Raw genomic sequence first — 24183 nt, 5'->3', positions numbered from 1 at the left:
AGATATGAAATGGGGAAAGAGTATGACAAAATTTTGAAAGTAATAAAAGATGTTTTGGAAAGAAATTAAAAGGAAGAGGAGGCAAATCAAGTAGAGAAGAAAAGGTAAAAGGTGCAGATGTAGAGATGGTAATGGAAGAGAAGGTAGTAAGAGGAAGATGGGCAGAATATTTTAGGGAGTTGCTAAATGTGAAAGAGGATAGGGAGGGAAAGGTAGTTGCAGTGAGAAGCGCTAAGAAAATGACCTTGATGAATGAGGAAAATGGAGGAGAAATAAGGAAAGATGAGGTGAAGGTACTTGTTAAGATGATGAGAGTGGGTAAGGCACCTGGGTTGGATGGGTGTCATGCAGAATGTCTTAAAAGAGGAGGTACAGTGATGGTGGACTGGCAGGTGAGCTTATTTAATGTTTGTTTAAGAGAGGGTAGAGTGCCAGAGGACTGGAGGAGTGCCTGTGTAGTTCCACTTTACAAGGGAGAAGGAGACAAGTGCGAGTGTAGTATTTTCAGAGGGATCAGTTAAGTGTAGTTGGGAAGGCTTATGGGAGGGTCTTGGTTGAGAGGATTAGGAGAGGAACAGAGGGAGTAATTGGTAAGGAACAGTGTGGGTGTAAGACAGGTAGGAGTTGAGTGAATCAAATTATTGTGGTAAGACAGATATGTAAGAAAGCTTTATGAGAAGGTAAGGATATATATATATATTTTTTTTATGGATTTGGAAAAGGCTTATGACAGGGTAGACAGGAAGATACTGTGGGAGGTATTATAGATATATGGGATAGGAGGAAAGCTAGTTTTTATGAGAGTAGTAGAGCTTGTATTAGAATTAGAAATGGAGAGAGTGAGTGGTTCGAGGTAAAGGTGGGACTTTGTCAGGGATATGTTGCTTTGGCTGTTCAATTTATACATGGATGGGGTGGTGCAAAAGGTAAATGCAAGGGTAGTGGGTCCAGGATTGGAGATAGTTAAAGAAAATGGAGAAAAGTGGGAGATAAGTCAGTTGTTGTTTGACGATGACTGCGCTTGTAGCAGGATCAGAGCAGGGATTGAGGAGGTTAGTGTCAGAGTTTGGGAGGGTGTGTGAAAGAAGGAAGTTGAAGATAAATGTGGGTAAAAGTAAAGTGATGAGATATACAAGGGGAGAAAGTGGCAGCAGACTGGAAGTGAGTATTAAGGGAGAGAGACAGGAGGAAGTGGATAGTTTTAGATATTTTAGTGTGAATGTGGTGGGAAAGGGAGGAGTGGAGGTGGAGATAGAATGTAGATTGAGAGAAGCAAGTAAATATCATGGGGGATTAAAGAATATAATGAGAAATAGTCATTTGGGTATGGCTGCTAAGAGGAGATTGTATTTACCTAGTTGTATTTTGCGGGAAGGGGAGCTATGCTCGTGGTGTCCTGCCATTGTACCTCGCAGTGTCTAGTTTGCTTTTAAACTCATGAATGGTTTTTGCACAGACTATTTCATTATCCAGTTTGTTCCAAGTGTGATTGATTGTGCCTACAGCATTGTATAAGGCAGAAACATGGAACATAAGAGAGGAAGAGAGAAGGAGTTTGAATGTGTTTGAGATGAAATGCCTGAGAAGTATGATAAGGGTTACTAGGCTGGTTGATGTGAGAGGTGAATGCAAGGGTAATGGGCTGGGGATTGGAGATGGTTAAAGAAAATGGAGAAAAGTGGGAGATAAGCCTGTTGTTTTTTGCTAACGATACTGTGCTTGTAGCAGGATCAGAGGAGGGATTGAGGAAGCTAGTGTCAGGGTGTGCAAAAGAAGAAAGTTGAAGATAAATGTGGGTAAAAGTAAGGTGATGAGATATACAAAGGGAGAAAGTGGCAGCAGACTGGAGGTGAGTATTGAAGGAGAGAGATTGGAGGAAGTGGATAATTTTAGATACTTGAGTGTGAATGTGTTGGGAAAGGGAGGAGTGGAGGTGGAAGTAGAATGTAGATTGAGAGAAGCAAGTAAATGCCATGGGGGATTAAAAAGTGTAATGAGAAATAGACATTGGGAGTTGATGCTGAGAGGAGATTGTATGAAGGAGTGATTGTGCTGACAGCACTCTATGGGGCAGAAACATGAAACATAAGAAAGGAAGAGTTTGAATGCGTTTGAGATGAAATGCCTGAGAAGTATGATAGGGGTTACTAGGCTGGATAGAGAAACAAGGAGGTGAGGAGGAGAATGGAGGTGGAAAGGGAGTTGGGAGATAGTGTTGATGAAAGAGTATTGGGATGGTTTGGTCACATGGAAAGAATGAGTGAAGAAAGAATAGTAAAAGAGGTGTGGAAGGCAGAGGTGGAAGTAGTGAACATGAGGGGGCGACCAAGGATGAGATGGATGGATGGGGTAAAAGGGGAATGTATGTTGAGGAAGGGAGAAGATAGAACTGATATATGAGCAAAGATTGTCTAAACTGGAATTACTAACCCTGGAACAAAGAGAAATAGGTGATCTGTTGTCCATTTATAGAATTATGAAAGACATGGAAGTCCTTGATAAAGAAGACTTAATAAATTTGGATAGAGGAAAAACAAGGGAACATGAAAAGAAACTCAAAAAAGGACAGTTATGGAAGAGATCTAAAAAAAAAAAAAAAACCCACACAGAGTGGAGGATGTCTAGAACAAATTGGACAATAATAGTGTGTGCAAATACCATACATGAATTTAAGAACAAACTAGTTGTTGCAAGATACAAAAACGGGACACCACAAGCAGTGGCGGATCCAGGATAAAAATTTGGGGGGGGCTAACCTGAATTCCTTCCTCTGAGTAGTCTGATGTATCAGAAGTCTGAGGTATACTTAACTTAATAATGTTTTTCAGATTTTTCTGTATTTTAGACATATATGATAGAATGTATATTCGTTTTATATTGTTACACGCTTGTGCTAGTCAGTGATAAGGCACTGGCACGCGTATACTCTCGCATAGAGAGAAATTATTGCAGGATCTGTGTGTAGTGTTAGTGCACATGGACTCATGGAAGTAATTAAAAATAAAAGTAGCTTTAAAAAACAGAAATACAAACAAAAATGTGTATGAACTTCTGAACCTGTTAATAAAAGTATCTAAATTACATTAATAACACACAGCATTGTTCATGGGATCTCACACTAACATCAACCTCCTGTTTTTTTGGGCAAATACATTGATTACACTGTCTATTTCAATATTGATTTTATTGTAAACGCCGAGTAGCGCCAGGCCGTTGAGGCGATCTTTACCCATAGTATTCCTTAGGTAGGTCTTCAGTCGCTTCAGGGTTGAAAATGAACGCTCGGCCTCTGCGTTCGAGACTGGGAGTGTGATCAAAACTCGGAGGAGCTTGGCCAGGTTCAGATACATTCGGGTCTGGGCGTGGGCAAGGGCATCTCCAATGGATTCGAACTTCATTGTTGTTGAATACTAGCACTCTGCTTCCACCTTCACGAGGCTCAAGGTCTCGATGTCAGCCTCATAAACCTTTGCCGCTTCAAGTACAGCAGCAACATCTCCGTCAGTGCTGCTGAGCAGATTCTTGATCTTGAAGCCAACAGGAATGGTATCATTCCCGAACCGGGTCTGCAGCTCAGTCAATACATGGTCGAGGAATGGGACATATACAGATCTTCGGTAATACTCCTCAGCTGTCTGGAAGGGTAAATTCACTCGCTGCGTTTGGCGCTTGCAAACTCGAGGTACAGGAATGGTGTCGTGTGATGAACCGATCTCCTGGAGGAGCCCCTCTGCCTTCTTGAAGATGTCCTGGAAGCTGGTCAGTGCACCTTCCCGGGTCTTGTTGAGATGCGTCACTGCATCACCAATCGTAGTGTACGCTGAGACTAGATCGACCATAGGGGACTGCAGGGCTCGGCTCGGCTCCACAGTGTGAGCTAGCACAGACTCAGCGACGGTGAGACCAATCAGAAAGCGCGGCTCTCGGATTGCTATTAGTAGTAGTCCCACCGTCGCGTCCGAGTTGCTCTCGTTCTCCAGAAAGACGGCAATAACTGGCAGGAATTCCATAAACACCATGACTGAGTCGTGTCGCTCAACCCATCTAGTAGCGCAGAGGCTGACCAGCTTCTTCCGCTTCGTGGATGTGTGGTCTTTTACGAGCTCAGTAAACCTCATCGAGCGCATGTTTGAGGAATAGATGTAGTTATACACCTCGCTGGGAGTCTGGAGAGCGAGCTTTACCTCCTTTGGTGTCACAGGCCTTGGTCAAGACGAGGTTGAGTCGATGATTGAAACAATGAATCGTCTTTGCGAGCGGGTATTCTCGCACTACCACAGCTGGACACCCGCGAAATTTTCCCATCATGGCACTGGCACTATCAAAACAGAGGCCACGGCAGTTGCCCATGTTGAGGCCGACACTCTTTACTGTGCTAAGCAGGAGGTGAGCCAGGCCTTCCCCAGTCAGATCCTTGGCGTGAACAAAGCCAAGGAAGTCCTCCCTTAGCTGACCTCCGCTGGAGTGACGGACGCAAATGGTGGCCTGTTCTTTCCCTGAAACGTCGGTCGTCTCATCCATCATGATGGAGAAGACTCCAGAAACTGATGATACCACCTTTTCTTGCACCAATCGCCCTGCAAACAAGGATATTTAACCCCCGGACCTGGCAAAACATCAGAAAGTACTAAAATCGATTAAATGACATTCTTACAATGATTCATGGAAGAACAAATTTGGGGGGGGGGCTTCAGCCCCCTCAGCGACCCCCCCCCCTGGATCCGCGCCTGACCACAAGCATAGCTCCCCTTCCAGTAGAATACAATTAGGTAAATACAATAGTGGGAAAAGGCCATCCTTAAACTATTCCTTGGGAAGCACAGTACAAAAGCAAAAGAGGATTAAAGACTCAGGAGTTTTAATAAAAGACAGCCTGTCACCAGACAGACATACCAGCAGGATTGTGGGAGAGACATATGGATTACTGCAGAAGCTTAAAATGGCATTCTGTTATATGGATGAAGAGATGATGAAAAAATGCATTGAAACCCTGATACATTCAAGACTGGAATATGTGTCGATAAAGACTCAGGAGTGTTAATAAAAGACAACCTGTCACCAGACAGACATACCAGCAGGATTGTGGGAGAGACATATGGACTACTGCAGAAGCTTAAAATGGCATTCTGTTATATGGATGAAGAGATGATGAAAAAATGCATTGAAACCCTGATACATTCAAGACTGGAATATGTGTCAGTAGTATGGTCCCCAGAGTGAATGATATAAGCAAGATTGAGAGACTGCAAAGGGCAGCAACCATACTGGTCCCCAGCCTGGCAGATAAACCATATGAGGAGAGACCAAATGCACTGGGTCTACCAACTTTGAAAGATCGAAGAGAAAGAGGGGACATGGTTACAGTGTTCAGGTCACTAAAGGGGATAGATTGCATTGATAGAAGAGATTTCCTGATTAAAGCTGGGAGAGCTTTAAGAGGTCATGGAAGTAAATTAAGAAAGACCACATGTTGAAAGGATGTGAAGAAGTAGTTTTCCATATAGATGTATAAATATGTGGAATAGTTTAGAGAATGATATAGCCCAAGCTCAAACAATACATGAGTTCAGATCTAAATATGGTAATTGGATATCAAAGATATAGATTAAGTTGGAACCGCACATGAATATGAGTCTACGTATGTTAGAAAATTAAGAGAATAGGTGACAGGACCCCATGAGCATTGCTCCTTTCCTGTATACTACAATTAGGTAAATACATGCATACATATACACACTTTTATGCATTTATTCAGTTTAACAAAGGCAAAGGATTACAAAGGCAGAGCATGCCGACAGGAGACCTTTTGGTCCATATCTAGGTCGGATGCAAAAAACAATTCCTAATAATAACAATAAATAAATATATATAAACTATAATCATGTAAATATCAAATAAAATACATAAATAAATGCATAGGCACAGTCAAACAACAAACAAACAGGTAAATACATGCATACATATACATATACCAAGGCTTTTTCCCCCTTACAAGGGGGGTAGCCAAAAAGAAAAAGGCATAAAATCATTCCCACCCATTCCATCCCTGAATACACTCCACACCCCTCCACCCTCCCTCTTATCTTAGCACCTCCTATTTACCTGTTTGTGAATACACAAACAGGTAAATAGTAAATAATAATAGATTGACATATAACTAATAATAAATGAGAATCAAACAGACAAATGATAACAAAACATCAAATGATAACAAAACATCATGAATTCCCCTCTCAGCGAGGGCTAGGATGGTTGCTCTTTATGGAGGGCATTTTGAAGTGGTCACTTTCATATATACCCCATACTGTGAACTCATCAGGCAGCCTGTATAAATCTTCACTTCAACCTCTTTGAAAATTTGATTGCTGAATTTTCTCCTTTAGGGGTGAAGAGGCAGCCACACTTTATTGAAAGATCTTTTATATGTTTTTAAATGATAGGGATACTGAGTATGATCAGACCATGTAACATATATAGTGGGTGTAGTCACATAAAGGTTCTGAAATTGGCTCTCATATTTTGTGGTATTATACAACTTATTTCTAGATAATGGAATGGAAAGAGGGAAAGGAGAAGAACATCCGTGCTCTTCTTTGCACCCTCCACAATGTTTTATACCCAGGGGCTAAATGGAATGAATGTGGAATGCACCAGCTGGTTCATCACAATGATGTCAAGAAAATGTATCGGAAGGCCTGCCTTGCTGTTCATCCTGATAAGGTAACAATGCATGAATTTCTGTTTACTTACCAGTTCTATGATTATTGGGTAATGATGTAGTTAAGCCCCCGTCACACATTCAAGATTCTTGTCAAATGTTGTGAATTTGAAAATCTGGAAGATGACTATGCTTACAGTATTCTAAACTTCCTGAAGGACAATTCAGTAATGTCTAATATTTGTATACCTTTAGGTTTAACTTCTCTTAGTTTGTCATTCAGCTTCTCAATATATGACACAAAGGTGACTTGACATTTGGAGATTCGAAAAATAAAAGATGGTAACCAAAGTTGTTTCTACTCAAATAAATCCACTTGAGTCACTTATATGTGATGGGCTTTACTGAAAAAGAAAATTGGAATTTGTCTAGCTATTCCTAATTAATTTCTGCACTGTGGCAGCTATATTACTGTATGTTCTAAATATTAGTAGTGAATGATTTCATCCAGTTTGAGCCAACTTAGAGAAGTTTCTTATCAAAATCAGGTTCTCATCTGCTTCCAAGGACTCATGGAAAAAGTTCAGGGGTATCTCAAGATCTCATCAATCAATCGGTCCATTGCCATGAGTTCCTCAAGGCAGATGAAATTTTGCAGCAGTACTTGAAACTAAAATCTAATAGGTTGCTATAATGTTGACCTTTTTTTTTTTTTTTTTTTTTTTTTTTTTTTTTTTTTTTTTTTTTTTTTTTTTTTTTTTTTTTTTTTTTTTTTTTTTTTTTTTTTTTTATAAATATTCCTGTCTAATATTAGTCTCTTGTGGTTGTTCCTAGTGTGCAGGCAAGGAACATGAGAACCTGGCTAAACTCATCTTCATGGAACTCAATGATGCATACACGGAATTTGAAAATGATTCTACCCAGCAACAAATCTTCAAGTAGCGCCATTCCTCAACAAATGACTTAAAATTAGACTTGTACCACTCCCGTGATGGATTTAGAAAACTAATACTGTCAGGGAATGAAATGAGCTCCACTTAATTCTTGAATGCTAGGTATTCATTTGGAAGTATATGCTGTATCACATTTCACTGTATTATTGACGTACTGGTACTCAGAAGCTGAACTATTTAAGCCTGTACTCCTATTGTATCATAGTGAACATGTGAATTGATATTTTCTTGATTGTACATTGAAAGATTCCTGCAGAAATGGCCTTGCCTGGGTTATTGTTTATTAAATAATAAGAAAGGAGTGATGCAATTTTATATTATGTTGATGTTTGGTCCTATGTTTGTATTTGCAAGTAGGTGAGCCTTGCATATGTCAGATGCATAAACATATATAGAATTTAATTTCAAAAGGTGTTAAAGATTGTCTTATCTCATTTTGATGTTACATTATGGTAGAAAAACAGTACAGAATGCCAGCCTTCAATGATTTTTGAAGTAGACAATTTTAGTAAACTTATTTTCATATTATAGGTTTGAAAAATTTAACAAGTCTTTGTATAAGACTGGGAACCAAGCTAAGTTATAAGTGGAAGGAGAGAGAGTGAGAAAAAGAGTGAGCCAATTACAGTTAACCATATTGATATTAGATGAACAATTATGGTCCTCTAAATAATATAGGTATGCTGTAGATATCATGGAGTTAAGGCCAAATGTAACACCATGCTGTTGTGATTATCAGTTAGTTTTGATATTAGACCAAAATATCACGTCAGTGATAGGATATAACAGTGGTCCTTGCAGTTACCACAAATGTTGTTGAAACATTTATTGGAGAAAATTATTGTTTCCTGGATCCTAGTAATCTTAGGGGAAAAAGAAAATTAACAAATTTGTTGAAACTCTTTGCAGTGAGATATTTCAGACTTGCAAAGGGGACGTTAATCATAGATACAGTATATTTTTCATAAGTTTCATGAGCAAGAGGAGTTCCTCAGTTAAAAACAGTAATTGTTTTATGGGCTAAAGTCTCCTCTTTTTCTAGTTTTGATCATCACCTAGCAAGGAATTAGCTTTAATGCCTCCTGTGTTGAGTTGTTATTGTGATAATGATTTAATTGTTGAAGGTCAGTAGGCTCTTCAGCATATAACATTCCCTTTCATACCATTTCATTTCATGTAGAGTGAATTTTAAGAGTGTCGAAGATATCCATTAAGCAGCTGAGTTATGACGTATGCAAATCATAGCACTTTTCCCATTATTCTCAATTCCATGGTCATGCCTTCAGTATCTAATGAAGTAAACAGTAACAATAGCATATACTAGCTATTGCTGTGTCCAGTTATTTTTGATAGGATTTTAAAATGTGTTCAGCCTTATTATACAAAGATCCATTTAATGGCATTATTATGCATATGTAGAGGTTTTGACCAATTATTCTGAATCTCTTAAAGGAGTATACCTAATCAGCATAATTCAAGTTTCAATATTTATGAAAATTTGAAATATAATTCTCATGTGATAAGTTGATTGTACTCTGTCAGTTTACATTAATACTATGTGTTGCAAGTAATGGTTGTGTATATAAGAATATGTACAATTTCTAGTTTATTTTTTATTATTTTACTCATTTCATATTATTTTTACATATTTCTTATCATGTTAATACAGTAGATGATTGGAACTCTTAATATATTTTTCAAAAGTAAACTTGACAGATATAAATTTGATCATCTATTGTTTGGAGTGTTAAAAGGACGACTTCTTTTGTGTTGCTTTACTCACTTCAAGATGAAGTTCTCGGCATATGGCTCCATTTATTCCTAACTTTTTGAATGTTAGCTTTATGTATACTAAAAATGTTGTAAGCTTGTACTGTTCACATTAAAGGAAAGACATGTAAGGTATAAGTTAGCAAACAAAATGAATTCATAATCAAATGATTGAAGTTGTCTGATATAAGAGTAGCAACATTGTAGAGGGATACCATGAGTTCATCAAGTGATAAATTAAATTATTTGTATTAGTTATAAAAAAAAAGCTCCAACAGCCATTGTTTGTAATGCCATCCACATCACCAATAGAAAGATAAATAGATTTGTTTGTTTGTTTTTACCCTAATCAGGATAATAGATTGTATGTGGATGTAGAAGCTTAATTGTGGGTGTTGTTATTGATGGTACTTGTGAAGTGCCAAGATATGCTAATGTTTATGAAGCCAAATGTGCAGTTGCTTAGCGCTAAAGTGATAAAGAAGGAGACTCGCCAGGTAAATGAAGTATGCGGGCCCTAAGGTGGATGTGCTATCTTGCAGGGAGCAGGGATGACCTTCACCCACAAGTGATATAATGAGGATATGGTTTAACATCACAAACTCTCTCCTATCGGAAGGCTAGGATGATGCTCCTCACAGAGGGCTTTGTAGCGTGGAATTTAATGAACTATACCCTTGGTTTAACTTCACCAGTGGCAGGATTCAAACCACCATCCCCTCGACCTTTGCCACAGGCAACGATGATGCCCTAACCCGCTCAGCCATAAGTGATGATATGGTTTAACATCACACACAACCCCTTATTGGGAGGCTAGGACAGTGCCCCTCACAAAGGGCTTTGTAGCATGGAATTTAATGAACTATGCCCTTGGTTCAACTTCACCAGTGGCAGGATTCGAACCACCATCCCCTCGACCTTTGCTGCAGGTAACGATCCCCTAACCTGCTCAGCTAGTTGCCATTTACATACATATACCAAAGGCTTTTTCCCCCTACATGGGGGGTAGCCAAAAAGAAAAAGGCATAGAAACCACTCCCACCCATTCCATTCCCTATACATTCCACTCCCCTCCTCCCTCCCTCTTATCTTGGCACCTCCTAGATGACAGGTCATCCCTGCATCCTGTCAATTGCCCTGGGTCAGAAGCAGTGTCGCAAGACACAGCAAGGCCGCTTCATAAATTCGGCGACCCCCCTCTCCATCCCCCTATGCAGAAAAGGAGATGGGGAGAAATCCCTTTGGACTGCGTCAATTTTTTTTCTCATACATACTTTGTCAGCCCCCATTTACCTAGTTGTATTATACGGGAAGGGGGGCTATGCTCGTGGTGACCCATTTTTGCATCTCGCAAGATCAAGTTTGTTCTTAAATTCTTGTATTGTGTTTGCACACACTATTTCTTCATCCAATTTGTTCCATATATCTATCACTCTGTGTGGGAAGCTATTCTTTTTCAGGTCTCTTCTATAGTTATCCTTTTTGAGTTTCATTGTATGTCCTCTTGTTTTTCCTCTGTCCTGCTTTAATAAGTCCTCTCTATCAAGGCATTCTTTTCCTTTCATAATTCTGTAGATGATTAGTAGGTCCCCTCATTCTCTTCTTTGTTCTAGGGTTGGCAATTCCAGTTCGACCAGTCTTTGTTCATATGTCAGGTTTGCAACTTAACAAAACCACATATCGGCAAATTATATAAATTCACACCACCCAATGTGGATGAATACATAATACATGAACATCTGGCCAATGAGAAAATAAAATACTAGAACAACTCCCCAACCTAAATACATTAAACTCCAGCAACCACCCCACCAGACAACCTCCTCAACACAAACAAGCAATGTCCCTACACATAACAATGTGCTCACCCTCCCTACAAATACGAACACAGGAAACCACCTACAAACTCCCTTCAGACCACTTCCCAGTAAAGATTACCATAAGACCAGAGAAAAAATAAAACCTACATACAAGAAAACATACATATACCAAGGGCTTTTTCCCCCTTACAAGAGAGGTAGCCAAAGCCACTCCAGTTACTACACACATACATACATATACCAAGGCTTTTTCCCCCTTACAAGGGAGGTAGCCAAAAAGAAAAAGGTATAAAATCACTCCCACCCATTCCATCCCTAAATACATTCCACTCCCCTCCACCCTCCCTCCCATCTTAGCACCTCCTGGATGACAGGTCATCCCTCCACCTTGTCCACTGCCCTGGGTCAGAGGCAGTGTCGCAAGTCACAGCACATCCACAGCAAGGCCGCTTCATTAAATCAGCGACCCCCCCCCCCTTCTCCGTCCCCCCATGCATAAAAGGAGAACACGGGGAGAAATCCCTTTGGGCTGCGTCAAATTTTGCTCACACATACTACCTCACCCCCCATCCCCCCACCCATTCCACCTCATGCACCACAACATCATCCATATACAACCATTCTCCATTCACCCCTGTCTTCTGTCCTCTCCCGTCCTTCCTCAACAGACATTCCCCTCTTCCCCAAAGCCCCCTAGTTTAATTAAAAGTCAAACTACACACATAACACTGTAAAAACAATGTGGTGAAAATAACAGTAGTAAGAAAATAAATAAATAAAAATAAAAACAATAATAATTAATAGATAAATAAATAACAAAATCAAGTTGACAATGCACAGAAACTAGCAAAGAACTAGGAGATCTTTGTCATAGATCAGTTCCCATCCACAGACAGTGCAATGGAAAAAATATCAATAACTATGCAGGTCAGAGTTATAGAGAGCATGATACCTAGTCCCATCACTCTATCTAATTTTAGCTGCCTTTTATGACCTGACTGGGAAAACTTTGAGGCAGTATTCTTTCTTCCCCCAGCCAAAGGGGACAGAGGTGAAGATGGAAATATATACTCAAAGAAGTGGTACAAAACAGTATTAAGAGGGGGACAGCATAACAGAAGGTCAGTCACTATATTAACATGTAACGAGTCTAATGACTCAATGTTTTATTAGAGTGGTAGCCTGCTTGGCTCCATAGTAAGGCAAACAATAACATCAACCGTATCAAAAACACAACCTTCATACATACATACATATACCAAGGCTTTTCCCCCCTTACAAGGGAGGTAGCCAAAAAGAAAAAGGTATAAAATTATTACCACCCATTCCATCCCTGAATACACTCCACACTCCTCCACCCTCCCTCTTATCTTAGCACCTCCTGGATGACGGGTCATCCCTGCATCCTGTCCACTGCCCTGGGTCAGAAGCAGTGTCGCAAGACACAGCACATCCACAGCAAGGCCGCTTCACTAAATCAGTGACCCCCCCTCTCCGTCCCCCCATGCATAAAAGGAGAAGACGGGGAGAAATCCCTTCGGGCTGTGTCAAATTTTGCTCACATACTACCCCTGTCTTCTGTCCTCTCCCGTCCTTCCTCAACAGACATTCCCCTCTTCCCCTCTTCCCCCTTCACCCCATCCATCCACCTCATCCTAGGACATCCCCTCATGTTCACTCCCTCCACATCTGCCATCATACCTCTTTTACTAGTCTTTCTTCACTCATTCTTTCCATGTGTCCAAACCATCCCAATACTCTTTCATCAACCCTATCTCCCAACTCCCTTTCTACCCCCGTTCTCCTCCTCACCTTCTCATTTCTCACTCTATCTAGCCTAGTAACCCCCATCATACTTCTCAGACACCTCATCTCAAACACATTCATACTCCTTCTCTCTTCCTCTCTTATGTTCCATGTTTCTGCCCCATACAGTGCTGTTGGCACAATCACTCCTTCATACAGTCTCCTCTTAGCATCCATTCCCAAATATCTATTCTTCATTACACTCTTCAATCCACCAAGGCATTTACTCGCTTCTCTCAATCTACATTCTACCTCCACCTTCTCTCCACATTTTCCTGCCACATTTGCACCCAAGTATCTAAAACTATCCACTTCCTCCAGTCTCTCTCCCTTAATACTCACTTCCAGTCTACTGCCACTTTCACCCCTTGTACATCTCATCACCTTCCTTTTACCCACATTTATCTTTAGCTTTCTTCTAACACATACTCTCCCAAACTCTCTCACCAACTTCCTCAATCCCTCCTCCGATCCTGCCACAAGCGCAGTGTCGTCCACAAACAACAGCTGACTCACCTCCCACTTTACTCCATTTTCTTTAACCATCTCCAATCCCTGACCCACTACCCTTGCATTTACCTCTCACACTACCCCATCCATGAATAAGTTGAATAGCCAGGGCGACATAACACACCCCTGACGAAGTCCCACCTTTACCTCAAACCACTCACTCTCTCCATTTCTAATCCTGACACAAGCTCTACTACTCTCATAAAAACTCTTGACAGCTCCCAGAAGCTTTCCTCCTATCCCATATATCTGCATAACCTCCCACAGTGCCTTTCTGTCTACCCTATCGTAAGCCTTTTCCAGATCCATAAAAGCCCTTCCCCTTTCCTATAGCTTTCTCACATATTTGTCTTACCACAAAGATCTGATCTACACAACCTCTACCCGTCCTAACTCCACACTGTTCCTCACCAATTACTCCCTCTGTTCCTCTCCTAATCCTCTCAATCAAGATCCTCTCATAAGCCTTCCCAATTACACTTAACAAGCTAATCCCTCTGAAACTACTACATTCACACTTGTCCCCTTTTCCCTTGTAAAGTGGAACTATACAGGCACTCCTCCAGTCCTCCGGCACTCTACCCTCTCTCCAGCAAACATTAAACAACCTCACCATCCAGTCCACCATCACTGTACCTCCTTTTTTTAGACATTCTGCATGGCATCCATCCAGACCAGGTGCCTTACCTGCTTTTATCATCTTAACAACTGCCTACACTTCATCCTTCCTTATTTCTCCTCCATTCTCCTCACTCATCACGGTCATTTTCTTAGCATTTCCCACTGCAACTATCCCTCCCTATCCTCCTTCATATTTAGTAACTCCCTAAAATATTCTGCCCATCTTCCCCTTACTGCCTTCTCTTCCATTATCATCTCTCCATCTGCACCTTTTACCTTTTCTTCTCTACTTGATTCGCCTCCTCTTCCTCTCTTAATTTCTTTCCAAAACATCTTTTTATTACTTTCAAAATTTTCTGTCATACTCTTACCCCACTTCACATTTGCTCTCCTCTTTGCCTCCTTTACCTTTTGCTTTACTTCTCTTTTCTTTTCTTTGTACCTCTAATATGACTCCCTCGTCCTATTTTGTAACCAATCTGTGAAAGCTCGCTTCTTATCTTCTACAACCTTCTTTGTTTCCTCATCCCACCATTCACTACCCCAACCTTCATAGGACATATTAAAATCCTGCAAAGGCATTAGGAAACCACAAAATGTAAACAAGAGAACAAAAGACATTATCTAATGAAAACATCAATAAACCAGTCACACTACAATATGTATCCTCATTTCTCCATGCTACAGATTTCCTATAACAAAGACAAAATGATGTGTGGTTCTGATCTGTAGAGGCCCCCCATATAGTCCCTAAAGCATCGCCTGCATGCTGCCGAGCAATTTCCATTGCACAATAACATGCAGCCAATACTCCAGACAAAGGCTACCTACTTTATATGGATGGAAAATTCTTTGGTACATAGATACAATACAGAGTGTCAGTAAGAGACATATTCCAAAAGGTTACAGGAAAAAATATAATCCACAAGCTACAAGAGAGAGAGAGAGAGATTGCAACTAAACAAAGACATCAGTAATTAGGTAAACAACAAAAATAAAGAAGGTGGAGGAAAATACACTCAAAAATTGGATAAAAAAAAAATTAGAGAGAGAGTGGCATACAGTTCTCTCCAAGTACCCTTGAACTTAATCACCTCTCATATCATCACACAAGCATGACCCACTAACTGAAATAACAACATACTACATCTATAATAACCAACACCCAGCAACCCACATGTCTATACAAAAATGCATACACAGCTATCAGAGATATAAAACTTAACATACATACATATACCAAGGCTTTTTCCCCCTTACAAGGGGGGTAGCCAAAAAGAAAAAGGCATAAAATCATTCCCACCCATTCCATCCCTGAATACATTCCACACCCCTCCACCCTCCCTCTTATCTTAGCTGAAAGACGGGTCATCCCTGCACCTTGTCCACTGCCCTGGGTCAGAAGCAGTGTCGCAAGACACAGCACATCCACAGCAAGGCCGCTTCATTAAATCGGCGACCCCCCCTCTCTGTCCCCCCATTGCATAAAATGAGAGGACGGGGAGAAATCCCTTCGGGCTGCGTCAAATTTTGCTCACACATACTACATCACCCCCCATCCACCCGCCCATTCCACCTCATGCAATCACAACATCATCCATATACAACCATTCTCCATTCACCCCTGTCTTCTGTCCTCTCCCGTCCTTCCTCAACAGACATTCCCCTCTTCCCCAAAGCCCCCTTCACCCCATCCATCCACCTCATCCTAGGACGTCCCCTCATGTTCACTCCCTCCACATCTGCCTTCCACACCTCTTTACTAGTCTTTCTTCACTCATTCTTTCCATGTGTCCAAACCATCCTAATATTCTTTCATCAACCCTATCTCCCAGCTCCTTTTCCACCCCTGTTCTCCTCCTCACCTCCTCATTTCTCACTCTATCTAGCCTAGTAACCCCCATCATACTTCTCAGACACCTCATCTCAAACACATTCAAACTCCTCTCTTCTTCTCTTATGTTCCATGTTTCTACCCCATACAGTGCTGTTGGCACAATCACTCCTTCATACAGTCTCCTCTTAGCATCCATTCCCAAATGTCTATTTCTCATTACACTCTTTAATCCACCAAGGCATTTACTCACTTCTCTAAATCTACATTCTACACTTTCACTCCACCTTTCCCTGCCACATTTGCACCCAAGTATCTAAAACTATCCACTTCCTCCAGTCGCTCTCCCTTAATCCTCACTTCCAGTCTACTGCCACTTTCACCCCTTGTACATCTCATCACCTTACTTTTACCCACATTTATCTTTAGCTTTCTTCTATAACATACTCTCCCAAACTCTGCCACCAACTTCCTCAATCCCTCCTCCGATCCTGCCACAAGCGCAGTGTCGTCCGCAAACAACAGCTGACTCACCTCCCACTTTTCTCCATTTTCTTTAACCATCTCCAGTCTCCTGCCCACTACCCTTGCTTAAGAAAAATATAAAGACTAGACACTGTTTAGAATTGATACCAGCTGAAACAACTTACCAAAACATCATCCCCCACAGTTCCAGACACCTTCAGGCCTCATTTTAGCCAACTAGCCTCAATCCCCAACCTGATCATGGGTGGAGACTTCAACGCCAAGTCGTCTGCCTGGTATGTCGACAACCCTGACACAGACAGAGGGCTTGATATACAGACTCAGTTTGACTCATTGTCTATCATGAACAACACACATAATCATACACATATCCCACACCAAGCCCTCTACACTCCCTCCTCTCCTGATATCACCTTTTGCTCCCCCTGCCTAACCCCAACAACATCATGGAGTGTGGTCGGAACCCTTGGCTCTGACCACCTTCCAATCATCATCACCACCAAAACAAGATGCACCCCAGTTGGCCACAGACACACTTACACCAATTACAAGAGAGCTAACTGGGAAGCTTTTATTGAAGAGACAGAACACCAATCACAAACATAAACAATGCTGTGCACACTTTTAATACAATCATACAAAATGCAGACAAGAGATACATCCCTAGAGGCAACAGAAAATCACACAACCCCAATTTCACACCAGAAATCCAAGGCCTCATCAGACAACGTGACACACTTAAACACGGTACCTCCACACCTATCCCTCAAAACAGAGCAGACCAAATACAAACACTAAACACTGTGATTGCCAATAAAATACATGAACAAAAAACACAAAATTGGCAAAACTTTATCAATACACTTGATCACAAAACAAACACCAGCAAATTGTACAAAACACTCAACAGCATTACACTATCATACAGTAACACTACACGCTCTCACGCAGCAATAATCACAACAACAGATAATCTACCCTCAAACAGACAACAAGCAAACGCACTCATACGTCATTTTGCACAGACAAGCCATCTCACTTCTCACCCTGACGACCGACGCACCATTCGACGTAAGAAAGACCTTCCCACAAACTCAGACTATATACCCTTCATAGACAGTCAGACAAAACTCATAATACATAGTCTCAAGCACTCATCTGCCTGTGGCCCTGATAACATAAGCAACTTCCACCTAAAACACATTGGACCACAAGGTATACACGCACTCACAAACATTGCAAACTACAGCTATTCACACAACACTATACCCGACATCTGGAAGCATGGTAAAATAATCACCATTCCAAAACCGAACAAAGACCCAACAATCCCAACATCGCACCGCCCAATCACACTTCTCTGCACCCCCTCTAAAGTCATTGAACGCCTAATACTTAAACTTGTCACACCACATATTCCCCTTGCTGACTCACAACATGGTTTTAGGCCACTACACTCCACAAACACTCTTCTGACAAACCTCACACAAAGAATTTTAGATGGCATCAATTCAGATAGGCCCCACCAAAGAACACTTCTTATAACATTAGACATTAGTAAAGCTTTTGATGCTATCCCCCGCCACAACCTAACAAATAAAATATATAACACAGACATGCACAATAACACCAAAAGATGGCTGGCCAATTATCTGGCAGGTAGGAATGCTTACGTGTCATATAATGGCTAATCATCGCACATCAGAAACATTAAGAACGGAGTACCACAGGGCTCAGTTCTATCCCCCACACTATTTAATCTATACATGCATGACTTACCCACGCCAGACACCTCAGAAATACAAATCTCTTCCTACGCAGACGACATAACAATCACATGCACACATCGTAACACAGACAAAGCTGCAGAAATAATCCAGCCATACCTTGACACACTCAACACATGGTTCATCACAAACAGACTCAAAATAGCTCCAACCAAATCTACAGCAACACTTCTCACAAACTGGACAAAAGAACACAAATACATACCTCATCTCTACATCAACAACACTCTAATACCACACACAAACACACCGAAAATTCTTGGTGTAACATACGATACATCCATGTCTTTCAAACAACACCTCACAAACATAAAAAACAAATGCACACCCAGACTTAACGCACTTAAGTCAATCACTGGAACAACATTTGGACAAAACAAAGAAACTAATATAACAATATACAAACAATGCATACGCTCAGTGTTGAATTATGCGAGTCCTGCATGGGCTCCTAATCTCAGTGAGACACACCACAACACCCTTCAAGTCATACAAAACAAAGCCCTAAAAACAATTACAGGCTGCACAAATACAACACCTACAGACCATTGTAAGGTATACCTCTACTAACCACCTATTACCACCTAACAACCACTACGACACTTCTGAATCACACCCCGCCACGTCGCACCATGTTTCATCGAGCCGGCTTCAAACCCTCGAAGCACCTGAGGTTTCGACTCTCTCCTATAAAATGAGGGTTCACCGCCCCATGAGTCAGTCTCAGCTGTAAGCTGAATACACTCGCTTCTAATCTGGTGTTGGTGGACGAGAGACGAAATCGGACTACTCATCATCCCTTCGGTGCTGGTAACGTAGGGCGTTGCGGAAGGAACCAAGTTCTGTGTACTCAAGTTCTTAATTTGTTCAAGTTCCTAGTGGTCAAGTTGAATAGTGTTAATTTAAGATAAGTCTAATTTAATGTTAAGTTTAATTGTATTTGTTGGGAATGTCAGTTGGTAATAAATATTGTTAAATGTTATTGTATGCTTTAAATTCATTCACTTCGAAATGTTATGTATGTTCCCCCCTTAGACTAACCTTGACGTACGTAACACCATTTACACCATGAAACAAAAGTCCTCAAAGTCAAGGACCACCTCGACATGAGAGGCACACAAACACTTGCCGCAGCCACCACAAACACATTACACCCGCTACACTACATAGCAGAACACCCACACACACCAAGAAACATTAAAACAACACCCAAAGACCTATATCACGCACAGATACTCTCTTCTCTTCCTCCACAACCACCAAATACCAGCCTCCGGAAACATATTCATAATCATATCACTCACCGCTCCATTAACACACTGAAAGACAACACACTGCTGCATGCCAGACCCCCTGATATCCACCCTTCTCAATCCTCTCTCCCACGAAAGGACAGAGTCCACTTGGCCAGACTGCGGTGCGGTCACCACCCAGCACTTCTAAGCTACCAGAAGAGGCTGGATGACCGCATTGTGAACAGCTGCCCAGGATGTAACACTTCACCCCATACCATACAACACATAATGGAAGACTGCATTATACACAATCATGCACGCAAACAACACAACATACGCTCTATAAAGGATTTGTGGGAAAACCCAGTTTCGGCTATGGCATTCCTTGGGGAGACGGGACTGCTCGGACAGACAGTCTAGGGAACGACAACAACAACAACAACTTACCAAAACAAATGTTCATCTGCAAGAACTCTAGCTGCTTCTAAATTGCATTTCTTAATCTCCTCCAAATGCTCATCTAAGGTGACTCCAAACTGATTTTTGAGCCTTTCAAGCATGAACTCTGAGTCTGCTATATCTTCACCATTAAGGGTCATCCAAGGGCACTTTTTCTTTGGTCCAAATGGTGTATCAAAATCAACCTAAAAGTATTTAATATCTAATATTATCATACAGTAACAAGGATGGGAATGGATGCTAAGAGGAGACTGTATGAAGGAGTGATTGTGCCAACAGTACTGTATGGGGCAGAAACATGGAACATAAGAGAGGAAGAGAGGAGTTTGAATGTGTTTGAGATGAGGTGTCTGAGAAGTATGATGGGGGTTACAAGGATAGATAGAGTGAGAAATGAGGAGAACAGGGGTAGAAAGGGAGTTGGGAGATAGAGTTGATGAAAGAGTATTAGGATGGTTTGGACACATGGAAAGAATGAGTGAAGAAAGACTAGTAAAAGAAGTATGGAAGGCAGATGTGGAGGGAGTGAACATGAGGGGACGTCCTAGGATGAGGTGGATGGATGGGGTGAAGGGGGCTTTGGGGAAGAGGGGAATGTCTGTTGAGGAAGGACGGGAGAGGACAGAAGACAGGGGTGAATGGAGAATGGTTGTATATGGATGATGTTGTGATGCATGAGGTGGAATGGGTGGGGGGATTGGGGGTGAGGTAGTATGTGTGAGCAAAATTTGACACAGCCCGAAGGGATTTCTCCCCGTCTTCTCCTTTTATGCATGGGAGGAGGGAGAGGGGGGGGGTCGCTGATTTAATGAAGCGGCCTTGCTGTGGATGTGCTGTGTCTTGCGACACTGCTTCTGACCCAGGGCAGTGGACAAGGTGCAGGGATGACCCGTCTTTCAGCTAAGATAAGAGGGAGGGTGGAGGGGTGTGGAGTGTATTCAGGGATGGAATGGGTGGGAATGATTTTATGCCTTTCCCTTTTTGGCTACCCCCCTTGTAAGGGGGAAAAAGCCTTGGTATATGTAACAAGGTTTCAGATTACAGAGAATGATTTAAAGAAACTGGATAAGAAAATGTGATTAATGCAAATTAATTAGTGATCATAAAATTGTTTGAGGTAAATAATTGTTGAGAACAAATATGTAAGAGGCCGGTAGTTGTACGAATGCAAATCAGGTTAGGAAACACTAGGGTATTGAAATGCTGAGTCAGCGAATTGTTTAGTCGTGGACAAGCGGATTGCTTAGTCAGACTCGCTGTTTTTCAAACAAAGATTTGAGGCGCCGACGGGAGGTGACTGTTTTTATAATTGCTGATGTAATCAAAACTCTGTGAGCGCAAAGTTATTTTTCGTTTGACTAATGCTGATTTAAACGATATTGCTTGTGACATTGTAACGGCTTTCCGGATTGGAGAAAAGGTGGAGGAAGGAGGAAAATCTATTGGTGCATGAATTCAAAGTCACGCCCATAAGGAGTGACATTTATTTGAGAAGTCAGAGGAGATTGGATTAGAAAAATTAGTGACGTCAGACGAAGGTAGCTTGGCGTATGATACGGGGATCTCGAGAGAGTGTGAGGGTGGAGAGAAAGAGATCCTGAGTGTACCAAGACAGTGTGATTACAGTGAAAGAAGAAAAACTAATCAATTTCTTTAACCTCAGAACTATACAGAATTACACGAGAAATACAAGGCATAGGACCTACTGTATAAGAAGAACTCACGTAACGAAGGCAAGGGGCCTCGAGACGAGTGGAATTACAAGTCAAATATAAGTGTAATGGTCGAGGACCGACAGTGGTGGTGACAGTGGTGACAAGGGTGGTGAAAGTGGTGAACAGCGGTGCGACGAACTGAGTGTTAAACATACTCAGAAGAAACTGGTACAAGAAAGTCTACGGGAACAAGACAACAAAAATCAAGAGTGTGTTGGTTCCAAGGACGGTCGACTACGAGAGAAATCTACAACTTCAAGTAACTGCTACGATTGGAACAAGCATTCTTCAAGATTCTTCAAGGTGATCATCATCTACAAGGCGGTCTTCAAGGCAGAGTGGGTGATGGAGCTGAGGAACAACGTCGCTGACGAATGACAAGGCCGTCAAGATAGAAGTTGACATCACGAAGCGACATCGCAAGCAGCCAGGCTAAAGCAAGGTATTAGTAATTAGTATGAGTACCGCTCAGAATTCTAACGTGTTAAGACATGAAGTTCACACATCAGACACAAATATTCCCAAATTTACTGGAAAATCTAATACTTATGGGGTTAATAAATTCCTCAATCTCATTGATACTCTCGTAGTCAGTAAAAACATTACTGACGAGAGCAGGAAGATAGAAATTCTCAAAGAAAATATCGATCCTGAGCATGGCAGGGCTAGATTTATCATTAATTTCCAGCAAATGGAGGAGATTAACCAATATGAGAATTACAAAAAAGCCTTCATCAAACATTTTATGTCTAAATGTGATCAGGATCCTATTAGGTCATTGGTAAAAATGATTAAGGAAGTTAGGACAAGTGAAACTGACACAGAGTACTTAGCTAGATTAGATAGATGGTCAAAAGACATGAATTCTATCTTGAAAGATTCAGACTGGATAGAAAGATCTAGTGACAAGATGAAAATTGCACAGGTAATCAAATTGATTACATTTAGCTTATTGGCAAAGAATTCTGATGACTTAACAGCAGAAAGGCTGTACAAGGATCTAAAATCAAATATAAGTTTAGGAGAAGTAGATTATCTTCTTCAAGGATACAGTGAAACCAGAACAATAAACCCATATGTAATGCCTATAAATCAACAAAGCCAATATAGGAACTCTAGAGAGTTTAAGAAAACCGAAGTAGGACATAGGCGGCATGCTAGAAGTCCATCTAGGGATAGGGATACCAGAATCCTATGTTTTAATTGTAATACATGGGGACACAAAGCACAAGAATATTTTTATGGGATTATTTGCAGAAATTGTAAATACGAAGGACACCATGAGTATCAATGTAGGAACCCTCCATTCTGTATTTATCATAATAGAATAGGTCATAGGACTCATGAGTGCCGAAATTTTCGGGTACCCCCAGGGCTAAGAGGAAAACCCCCAGACACAGAATAAACAATTTCAGACCTCCCCATATATATACCGATAGGCGGTATTGTGTTAAATATGGGAATGCAAGGGAGATGAAAGAAACTGACAAACTGATAATTACTGTTGGTAAAACTTCTGTAGGACCTCTCATTGCGGGTAAAGTGTTCAATAAGCCTATTCAAATTTTTATTGATACAGGGTCTGTAGTTAATGTAATTACTAGTAAAGTTTTACACCATTTGAACCCTGGAGTGAAAATGTTGGAACCAATCCGTTACTCATTGCAAGGTGTAACTGGAAATCAGTTAAAAACATTAGGTAAGGTGGAACTAGAAATTGCCTTATATACAAATGAACAATTGTACATCCCAGTGATAGTGGTAGAAGAGTCTGTTTTTCCAGGAGATTTATTGATAGGATTTGCAACTATGAGAAAAGAAAACATGGTAATTTGTCCTGCTGACTTAGGAATTTTAGTGAAGTCACAGTTAATCCCATTCTTAAATCAACCAGACTTAAGACCAGTGACAGGAATCAATGAATCCTTAGATAACATTTCTATCTTAGATAGTGAGACCGAGTGGTCCAAACCTATAGAAGGTAAAACAATTTGTGAACCCAACTCAGAAGTTCAGGAAATCCCAGAGATTACTAAATTATCAACCACAGAAGCCTTGATAATTGCAGATTGCGGAGTAACAAGGTCGACATTGTTACATCCCATGTCAATTAATAAGGTTGAAGTGTGTTTGAAAGGAATCAATGTAGACTCTGAAATAATTACAGTCCCAGAATTAGTTAAAATTAAAGGATTGAAGTGGGACTCAGGGATTTATAAGACAAATAAGAACAGAGTAGAAGTATTAGTAATTAATACTATGAATAAAGAGATAGTTTTAAAGAAAGGTACACAAATAGGATGTATTCAGGTGTGTACTAAACCTATTAAGATTTTAAATGAGACTAGTGAGGAGATAGAATTACCAACTTCATCAATTTGTTCAGTTCAAGAAGGAATAGACTTAAGAAATAGATATAAAGAATTATTACAATCAACTAATTGCCCTGAGTTGGATGAAGGTTTATTTGCTTTGCTTGTGAAACACAAAAAAGCAATTGCTTTGCCGGGGGACGCCTTAGGCAAAACA

At 40.9% G+C, this 24183-nt stretch overlaps 1 protein-coding gene across 3 annotated transcripts in view; it reads left to right on the top strand.

Annotated features, from left to right (window-relative positions):
* The window catches only part of aux (cyclin-G-associated kinase), a 58579-nt gene extending 48873 nt beyond the window's left edge, over nucleotides 1-9706 (top strand). For all 3 annotated transcript variants that reach the window (XM_076203122.1, XM_076203121.1, XM_076203120.1), the window contains 2 exons: nucleotides 6547-6720; nucleotides 7493-9706. In XM_076203122.1, coding sequence (XP_076059237.1) covers nucleotides 6547-6720; nucleotides 7493-7600 — 282 coding nt within the window. In that variant the 3' untranslated portion in view covers nucleotides 7601-9706. The remainder of the gene's footprint in view (nucleotides 1-6546; nucleotides 6721-7492) is intronic.
* The last annotated feature ends 14477 nt before the right edge of the window (nucleotides 9707-24183 follow it).

This window comes from Oratosquilla oratoria, chromosome 19, assembly GCF_046742065.1.
Source record: "Oratosquilla oratoria isolate Oo_2021 chromosome 19, ASM4674206v1, whole genome shotgun sequence".
Lineage (NCBI taxonomy): Eukaryota > Metazoa > Arthropoda > Malacostraca > Stomatopoda > Squillidae > Oratosquilla > Oratosquilla oratoria.
This window is presented reverse-complemented; position numbering and strand designations above follow the sequence as displayed.